Source organism: Sus scrofa, chromosome 12 (genome assembly GCF_054392235.1).
Source record: "Sus scrofa isolate SSC_HxYL_T2T_F1_AM1 chromosome 12, Sscrofa_HxYL_maternal_Yorkshire_Landrace_v2.0, whole genome shotgun sequence".
NCBI lineage: Eukaryota > Metazoa > Chordata > Mammalia > Artiodactyla > Suidae > Sus > Sus scrofa.
Genome location: NC_139394.1, coordinates 5,247,084 through 5,256,322, shown reverse-complemented (window position 1 = coordinate 5,256,322; position 9,239 = coordinate 5,247,084). Strand labels below are relative to the sequence as shown.

The window sequence follows — 9,239 nt, the reverse complement described above, 5'->3', positions numbered from 1 at the left end:
CCACAGTGACAGTACTTCCTTGTTCTGGGGCTGCTTGTGGCCCAGGCTCCTTGGCAATGGCAGCTGCTGGCTGCTCACTTTTGTTTTCACCTTGCAATTACTGGAAGGGAAGGGCGGCAAGCTGGGCTGGACTCTCCAGCCACACTCCAGGTCTCAGCTCATGCGCACTCAGGAGGGCTAAGTGCAATCGCGGCAAGAAACAAGTCTGGGCAGGCAAAGAGCTGACTCCTGTCCCTTCAAAACAAACAAACAAACAAAAAGGCTAACTAAATGGGACAAACTAAAAGGCTCATTCTGGTGCCCGAGGCTGTTTTTCATCAGTACATAAACATTGGCTGTAACTTTTTCCTTATTTATATTCTATTCTTTCTATATGTGTAAATTTTCTTAGACGGAGAGTTAATCCATTGCAGGCAAAGTCAAAATAGAGCCATGGCTTGCTTTTTTCTTAGCCTCCTGTTCTGCAGGCTCTTAACAAATTATAATCCACACTGATTGGTGTTTCAGGTCCAAAACTGACTAAGTTTTTCAGAAACAGACATTCTAACAGTGAATTCCAGCAGTGTTTGCCTTACTAAGCACTCTGGCCCTTCTTCAATCTGCTTAAACGCCTTGTTCTTTCTCCACCCCCACAATTCCCAAGTACAAACCTTGAAGGTTAAATCTTAATCCAAAAGATAGAAGCTCCCTGCATATAAACAAACTGTTTTTAAATGTCTAGAGTTGAGATCCAGTACCTGAATAGACGTACTCTTTTTTTTTTTTTTTTTTTTGGGGGGGGGTGTTTTTCCAGGCCACACCCTCAGCATATGGAAGTTCCCAGGCTAGGGGTTGAATTGGAGCTGCAGCTGCCAGCCTACACCACAGCCACAGCAACGCTGGATGCTTAACCACTAAGCGAGGCCAGGGCTTGAACTTGTATCCTCATGGATACTAGTCAGATTCGCTTCCGCTGGGCCACAGAGGGAATTCCTATTCTATTTTTAAAAGATGGTAGAAATTAAAGTTTCAGTTAGGTCAAACAATTTAAGGGAAAATAATTTTTTCAGCTTGGGATATTAGTGTCTGCGAAAGTCTCATTTCCTCTTTGCCATTATATTTAGTGTCCCTTAACACCGTCTTCCAACTTCACAGAGCAAAGTTTTGGTCTAAAAACGTAGGAAAACTGTTTGGCCCGTGAGGTGGGTAGTGGCTGGAAAGAGGCTTGAAAGGGACACATGGCAATAAAAAGCTTTTTAAAAGTAGAGCTGCTTGAAAGTTTAAAAAAAATAAACAATTTTGAGACTCGAGCAGCTGCAAAGGCTCTGTCTGTTTTCTATTTTGATCGCTCTGTTTCTCGAGATGACCACATCTTTCAGAGGAAATGAGTCAAAGCCACTCTGTCTTGCTTTTCCAGCTGAGCATGTTCAGTTTCAATGAAGTAATGAATGAACTTGGCCGCACCACCCCCAAGCCTACAACAGCAAACAGAGGGGGCTCAGCCAATCAGCAGGCACTCAAGGTTTTCAAGTTGAGTTCAAAAGGACCCACGGGAGACCAATCAGCGAGTGCGGCTCCGCCCCAAACGCACGGCCGTGGCCAATCGCGAGCCCGGACAGGCCAAAACACAGCGGCCGGCCAATACGGGAGAGCCCCACGGCGCCGACATCCGCCAATGGGCGCGGCTGGGCAAAAAGAGAAACAGTGCGGGTCCACAGGCCGCAGGATTCGAATCGAACGTCTGTACCGGAGCCGGGCTCCGGCCGAGCGGCGCCGGCCAATCAGCGGCGGCGGCTCGCGGCCCCCGAACGTTGGGACACCCGGCCCCGCCCCGCGCTGTTGTTTGTGGTGTCGGCCGGCGGCGCGAGCCGGACCACAACACTCGCCCGGCGGGCGGCGGGGCGGCCGAGGGTCCGGGGGCCGCCGGAGGCGGCGAGCGCGAGCCGAGGGCAGCCGGCCTCCCGCGGCCGCCAAGCCCGGGAGAGCGCGCCGGCCGGAGCCATGTCGGTGAACATGGATGAGCTGCGGCACCAGGTCATGATCAACCAGTTCGTGCTGGCCGCGGGCTGCGCGGCCGACCAGGCGAAGCAGCTGCTGCAGGCGGCGCACTGGCAGTTCGAGGTGCGTGCGGGCCGAGCCCCGCTCCCCGGCCCCGGCGCTGGGCAAGGGCGCGGGCCGGGGCGCCCAGCCGCGCGCCGCGCAGTCGTCTGGGGGGGTGGAGAGGGAAACTATTTATATCGCGAGGGCAGGCGCGCGGGGCCGCGCGGTCTCGCGTGGGGCGCGGGGCCCTGCCGCCCGGGACCCCGCGCGCGGCCCGGGGACGCCCCCCCCCCCCCCGCCCCGAGGGGTCGGGCCCGGCGGCGGGGGCGCCCCGGCCGCCCGGGCAGGGCCGGCGGGTGGGCCTCCTGCCCCGGCCCCGTTAACCGCCGCCCTGGCGCTGTGTTTGTCTGCAGACCGCCCTGAGCACGTTTTTCCAAGAAACCAACATTCCCAACAGCCACCACCACCACCAGATGGTAAGAGCGGCCGGGCCGCGGCGGGAGGGCCGGCGGGCTGGAGGGCGGGCCTCGCCGCGGCCGCAGCCCCGCGCGGCCGGGCCGGGGCCGCTGTCAGCAGCCGGCGGTGACAGCCATGTTGCCGGGGAGCGCGGCGCCGCGATGTAAACAAAGAGCCAAAATGTCTTCCAGGAAAGAGCGGCTCCCGCGGCCGCCGGCTCGCCCAACTTGGTGGTCCGGCCCCCGGGCTGCTGCAGCTCGGCCCGAAGCCTATGCCCGGCGCCTCTCGCTGGGCCAGGGGCTTGGAGGGCAGCGAGGGTGGCCGGAGGAGGAGCTGGGCGGCAGGGAGTGGGGAGGGGGCTCGAGGGACGGAAACCAGCCGTCTGGGGAGCTGGAAGCCCGAGGGAAGGGCCTGGGACCCCTGCGGTGTCTGTTTACGGGGGTCCCCTCTTGCTGATGGAGTGGCAGCCCCCCGCCAAACAACCCAGCTCTACAGGGAACGGGAAGGGGGTACACCCCCACCACCACCCGGCCCCGGAGAGCTGGGCTCTACCCAGACAATTACATCCACTCTTTCCTGCTCAGGTCTGGAAAAAAGACGTACTGGGAGAGTGGAAGGCTTTCAGATTTTTGGCAAGATAAGCCAAGAATGCATTTAATCTCAGTAGGTGAAGATGCGTACAGCCCAGGAAACAGAAGTGGTTCAGGGCTGGATTTGCTTGGTTTCTTCTCTTTCCCGAGCTGGCCCCAGGCCTGGGCCTTTGCCCTCCTGGCCATAAGGTATCCTGCTCTCCACCGGCACAGAACTTTCCTTTCACTTTAGAGGCTTGAATGCCTTCTCTACCCCTCTGGTTGCCTGTTAGCCCTGCTGAGGGGGCAGGACTGGGCCCCGAGACAGCTTTGTAGAACACGATTGCCCAGACGGTCTGTGGTGGCTTCTGGAGAGCATTTTTGTCATTTTTGACACTGGGCGTCCTTGCCCATGGCCCCCTTCTCAGAGCTGCCGCCTTGTCTGGAGAAGCTGCAAATAGTTCTCTGCGGTGTCTCGTCCTTGACACCTAGTTGCAAAGGACCCTTCGAGACGGGTCTGTCTTGACCCTCTGATCCCACGTTTCTCCTGGAATGGCCCACGCTGGGTATAAATTAACAACCAAAAATGCATCGGAATATGATGGGTGAAAATGCCGGCTGCGGGGCTTCGGCAGGTGAGGCCAGGCTCTTGGTGAACCCAAGGGGGACCCTCCCCCGCACCTGACCATGAGAACACTCCAGCCGAGTCTGGAAACATCTTGCCTCCATCTCCTCTCAGGAGGGCCTTGAGCTTTGCTCCACCAACTGCGGTCATTTCAAAAGGCCCAGGCTTCCAGCACAGCCACGGTGTGCTGCCTTGCACCAGGGAGGTGTGCCCGTGAGCGCTGGGGCTGGCGGTCCTTTTTAGGTTGGGTTGCTCCGTCCCTGCAAATCCCGAGGGGTTGTAATCCCCTTGAAGCTTCCCTCAAGGGCTGTGGCTGGCTTTGTAGCAGATATTATGATCAGTGTACCCATCTGATTGGTTTTTCTTTTAAGAGAAATAAGTCAAAGGACAATGTTAAGACAGCAGAGACCAGAGATGGCAGAAAGCCATACCAGAGGTGGCCCAGGCTGTGGTTGTCCCATCAAGTTCTGGAGAGACACACAGCCGGAGGCGTCTTAGATAAGGGGGGGCTCCCGGGTTAGATTGGGAAGGGCCAGGAAGTTCGCATGAGCAGGGACGCTGGCTGTGCTTGAGAGCTGGAAGGCGCCATCCTTAACTGTTAGAAGCAGTGCTGGAGGGGCTTTTACAGGCCCTGGTTGTACGCAAGTTGAAAGACCTCCAGAGAGGTTGAGGAACTGGCCCGGGCTCACACAGGCAGGCGGGCACGGGCCTGCTCTTGATCCGGGCTGCTCTCGGAGCCGGGTGGCTGGCTTGGTGAACTGGGGAAGTCGGTCACGATGCTGTGATGCAACTGCTCCCCCCGCCCCCCCATTCATTGTTTCCTGCTGCCGAGAAGTCAGCCCTGGGGTGGGGGGGGAGGCGGGGAATGGTGGAGGGAGGAGGGAAATGGTCTGGGTGGGGCGGGGACTGCTCCAGGTCCTGTGGCTGCCCCCCCCCCCCCCCCCCCCCCCCCCGCCCCAAGGACAATGGTTGGAGGCCCCCGCTGCTGACGTGGGGCCGGCCTGGTTAACCCGAGGGGGTTTCTCCCCCTCCCGTGGGCCTGTCCCCATTTAGGGCTGGGGTTTAACTGCAGGGCTATGAAAGCTGCCTCCCTGCCAGGTGAAGAGCCCTAGAATCTTGCTCCCCAGCCCTGTGCCTGGGGGAGGGGCCCGTGTTGCTAAAATTAGGAGAAATTCAAAGAAGGTCTCCCATGGCTTCCTGGGAAGGGGAGCCGCTGCTGCGAGGTCAGATCTGGCTTTGTGCTGCCTCCTCCACGTGCGCTGGGGAGATGACATCCCCATGCTGCGGGTGGGGGGCCTTCGGGTCCCCTGGGTGTTTGCAGGGAGGGTGCCAGTTGTAGCCCGGCAGCCCAGCCCCCGCCGCTCCTGGCTGGGGTCCATGCTCGGGGTGGTGGCGGAGAAGAGCAGATGTGGGGTGTTTGCAGCTGCCCCCAACAAGAGGTGCTGGGAGGGGCAGAGCAGACGCTGGCAGCATCTGGCCAAGGCAGTCCGGGGGTAGATGCCGGGGACACAGGAAACCGGCATCACTGTTTTGTCCTCAGGGGCCCAGGCAGGCGGGTACACTGGCTCCATGCACAGGGGGGCAGGTGCTGGGTGGAGATGAGCTTGGGCCTGCAGCCTGGGAGCCTGGAATTCAGCGTTCAGCTCGTGCCCGTAGGGCTGTGTTTCGGGCCAAGTGCCTTGAGCCCTGGGTCAGTCTCCTCATCTGTGAGAAGGGAGGCAGTGGAGACAGACCCCCCTGGCTGGTACTGTCCGCGGGGAGAATGGTGGGGCTTCCCCTGGGCCAGCTTGGTGGGGGGACCCTGGATCTGGCCTCAGCCAACAACCTGGGAACATCTGAGGCCCTTTGACTGAGGAAGCAGGCTGGCTTCTGCGCCAGGGCGAGGCGCTGAGCAGGGGTGTCCTGGGCTGCTCCCTTGTCCTCACTTTAATTGGACACCCTGGCTTCTAGCCGGAATGAACCATTGACTCCTGGCACCCAGGGCGTCATCCCCAAGCATCAGGGAACAGGCTCTGGTTTTGACAAAAATTGTAGGCATCCGACTAGGCACGAGGTTGCGCGTTGGATCCCTCGCCTGGCTCAGTGGGTTAAGGGTCCGGCGTTGCCACGAGCTGTGGTGTAGGTCACGGATGCAGCTCAGATCTGGCATGGTTGTGGGGCAGCTATGGCTCCAATTTGACCCCTAGCCTGGGAACCTCCATATGCCGCAGGTGCGGCCCTAAAAAGAAAAAGCCAAAAAATTGTAGACATCTCTCTCCACTTTCTTATTGTTCAGGGTGTGAAGGGCGCTTTTGTCCTGTTGAGATTGCTTGTGGCTTGAAACTCGGGGAGAGACAAGGGGCCCTGTGGAAGGCCCCCTGCAGGCCGCTGTGCCGTGGCGGGGGTGGTGGCAGCCCTCTGACCCCCCGTGTTCTCTCCCAGCAGATGGGCACCCCCAGCAACACACCGGCCACGCCGCCCAACTTCCCCGACGCCCTGGCTATGTTCTCCAAGCTCCGTGCCTCCGAGGGCCTGCAGAACGGCAGCAGCCCCATGACCGCCGTGGCCTGCTCCCCTCCTGCCAACTTCAGCCCCTTCTGGGCCTCGTCCCCGCCCAGCCACCAGGCCGCCTGGATCCCGCCCTCCTCCCCCACGGCCCACAGCTTCCACCACCTCCACCACCCACAGCCCACGTGGCCGCCTGGAGCCCAGCAGGCGGGCCCCCCGCAGAAAGCCATGGCTGCGGTGGACGGCCAGAGATGAGACTCGATGCCGCCGGGCGCGGGGCTGCAGCCGGGGCCGTCGAGGCCGTCGGGGGAGCTGGGGCGGGCGGGGGTTTCCTGAAGATCGCACTGGAAGATTTTATAAGAGAATTTTTGTGGGTGGGGGGGCAGTAAACGTCCTGAGCCACTTGGGTCCTTCAGGAGTTTCTCTTCAGGCAAGTTTTTTTTTTTTCTCTTTTTAATATATAACGATAATATATATGAATATATAAAAATAACTAATGTATGTGAGTATGGGGCTGGCTGACAGGGTGTTGTCCGCGGGGAAGGGTCGGGATCCTCCCCCCAGCCCCAGGGCAGGTGCTGGAAAGCCAGGGGGCCCGAACTTGGGGTCTGCTAGCTGCCTCCTCTCAGAGGTCACACCTTCTAGAAGCAGAAGGATGATCACCCCTCCACTCCAATGAGGGGTTGCAGGAGGGGCTCCCAGAGGTGCCGGTGGCCGCAGGTGGGGGGCTCTTGGCCATTGAGAGGCTCTCCCCACCCCGCTGGTGGCTGGCTCCTCTGTCACTCTCCAGTTCTTGTCACCTCTCCTGGTGTCGCCCGTCTCCAGCTAGGGGTGCAGGGCTTGTGTGGGACTCAAGAGCCGGCTCGGCCAAAGGCCCAGGCTCTGCTGGCGGGGGCCTGACCCCGCAGCCACCCTGCCTCTCTTCCTCTGTGTCTGCGGCGATGGTGGAGAGCTTTCCTTTGGGTTTTGGTCCCCAGTCAATCATCTCACCAGGGTGAAATTTTAATTTAAAACTTAAAAGAGACTTTTCTAACTTCCCTGGTTTGCGGTGCTTTATTTACCTTGGTGCGGGGCAGGCCCTCCTCGGTGGGTTGGGAAGCGGGTGGGGGGCTCGCCGTGGTGCGGTCTTGGGGCCACCGTTGTCACACGGCTGGTCTGGATGTTCGGACCGGGGCATCCAGACCAGGCGGCTGATAGGCCAGGCTGGATCCGATTGGATGGGGGGGGGGGAGGAAGGGCTGGTCCTGGCTTGCCGCCGGCGACCCCCTCCTTGGCCGTCACCGCACAACTCCCCACAGGCCAGGCCTCAGCACGCAGGGGGGCCTGTCTGCAGTGGGCGGGGGGCTGCCTCCCCACCTGGGGGCCCGATGGTGGCTCCAGGCTTCTGCTGGCCCCCCAGGCACCTTCCCGCTGAGCCCATTTCCAGTCTTCCTGCCCTCGGCCTCCGTTGGGGTGGCCTGTTCCAAAGGTCCACCGGGGCTGTTGGAGCCACAGAGACGGGGTGGGCCCCCCAGGGGACTGGTTTCCTTTCCCTGCTCAGCCTCCAGGCATCAGGACGGGGGGGCCAGGCAGTGGTGGCGATTCTTGGCCCAGTGGGGCCCTTTCTCAGGCTCTGGAACAGGTGGGTGAGGAGCCCACCCCAGGCTCGGGCCTCGTGCTGCAGCCCCTTGGCCCCAGCCCCACCCCGTCCACACTATGGTCTGTTCCCTCTGTCTTGGCAGCCCCAGCACTGCAGTGGGCGCTGCTGGCCGTCAGGGCTGCGGGGTCCGGAGGTTCAGGCCCCAGGTGCTGTGACACTTGGGAAGGGCCCCACCAGGCAGGCCAGAGGCCCCCCCGCCCCCCAGCCTGTTCACATCTGCCCAAGGTGGCCTGGGGCAGCCCCTGCGGGAGTGGCGTGGGGCCGGCTGGCACAACTTGGTCCCTCCGTGTGTGACCGTCCCTGTGCTCTGAGGCTGGGTTTGTCCTTTCAGTTTTGTTTCCTGGTTGGAAACGCGAGACTCCTCCCTCCCAGGCCCCTCACCCTGCCCACCTGTGCTTTCCCAGGCTGGAGGGGAAGCCCCTCTGGGGCGCGTGGGCGCTGGGTGCTGGGCGGCCGGGCCCAGGTGCAGGGGTGCGGAGGTGGCCCGGGCTGCTTGGGGGACGTCCTTGCCCTTCTGCGGCGGCGGTGGGGGGCCTGGCTGCGGCTCCTCCCTGCCAAGCTGCTGAGTCTGGATCCTAGGCCGGCGACCAGCCCCACCTTCCGACATTTCTCAGCTGGGGCCAGAGGAGGGGCGGGCCCTGGTTTTGCCTCCCAGCTGCAGAGAAAAGGGTGTGTGTCGGGGGAGGGTGCCCACTGGGGCCCTGGCCCGCCAGCTGCCCCCTCCTGCCCAGCCCAAGCATTTTGTCCCACACCACGATGAATGGGCCTCTGCAAGACTGGGGGGTGGGGGTGGGGGTGCCCCTTCCCGCAGGGAGCACCTGCCCACCTCTGCCCACACAGGGATGGGGAGAAACCCTATTCTGGGCTACTTCCTGCCACACTTTCCTGTGTGACTGTCACCCTCCCCTCACACCCTAAAGCAGGCCTCTTGCCCCAGGCATTCCCTTCCCTGCATAAGGTGGGGGGCGGGAACCCCACCTTAGAGGAGGGAGCCCACGAGAACAAATCTGCAGGCAGAAAACTGCTTCGGGGACTTTAGAGGCCTCTGGGTTGGGGGGGCCGGGGGGGCAGCTCTCCCTTGACCCCGGGGCTTTGATGGGGGACAGGGGCTTGTACCTTACAGTTGACTCGGGACACAGTGAGGAGCCCTCGTGCCCCTTTGGGGCCCCTGGAGGTAAGTACATGGAGGGAAGTGGGCTGGAGCAGGACAAGGGCCAGGCCTCCAGGCCGCTGGGCAACTACCAGACACACCTCTGCTCTCTCTTCCTGGGCTGGGGGGCAGCCCGTGGTCTGAGCCCCTCCTGTGTGCGTCTGCAGCAGCCGCTCAAGGCTGAGCCACCGAGGACAGCCACTGGGAACTAACTGGTACTGGTGGCACTGCTCCCCCACCCTTGGATGTGCCAGGACCCGGGCGTTGCCCTGAGCCAGCAACAGACCTGCCATC

General features: G+C 61.4%; 1 protein-coding gene across 2 annotated transcripts; it reads left to right on the top strand.

Annotated features, from left to right (window-relative positions):
* The first annotated feature begins 1,703 nt into the window (after positions 1-1,703).
* UBALD2 (UBA like domain containing 2) lies at positions 1,704-7,193 on the top strand. Of its 2 annotated transcripts, none has more exons than XM_005656922.4 (3): positions 1,704-2,100; positions 2,433-2,495; positions 6,091-7,193. In XM_005656922.4, the coding sequence occupies exons 1-3, from the start codon at positions 1,981-1,983 to the stop codon at positions 6,409-6,411; spliced, it is 504 nt and encodes a 167-aa protein (XP_005656979.1). In that variant the 5' UTR covers positions 1,704-1,980; the 3' UTR covers positions 6,412-7,193. The 2 variants fall into 2 exon arrangements, with proteins under 2 accessions (XP_005656979.1, XP_003358005.1); XM_003357957.5 differs by having other exon boundaries at positions 1,851-2,100; positions 6,094-7,193.
* Positions 7,194-9,239: the final 2,046 nt, after the last annotated feature.

Excerpts from the sequence above, each read along its gene's own strand:
- UBALD2 (XM_005656922.4), top strand. The coding sequence starts at position 1,981 with ATGTCGGTGAACATGGATGAGCTGCGGCACCAGGTCATGATCAACCAG. Across the intron at positions 2,101-2,432 it reads CGGCGCACTGGCAGTTCGAG|ACCGCCCTGAGCACGTTTTT; the intron begins GTGCGTGCGGGC and ends GTTTGTCTGCAG. Across the intron at positions 2,496-6,090 it reads GCCACCACCACCACCAGATG|CAGATGGGCACCCCCAGCAA; the intron begins GTAAGAGCGGCC and ends GTTCTCTCCCAG.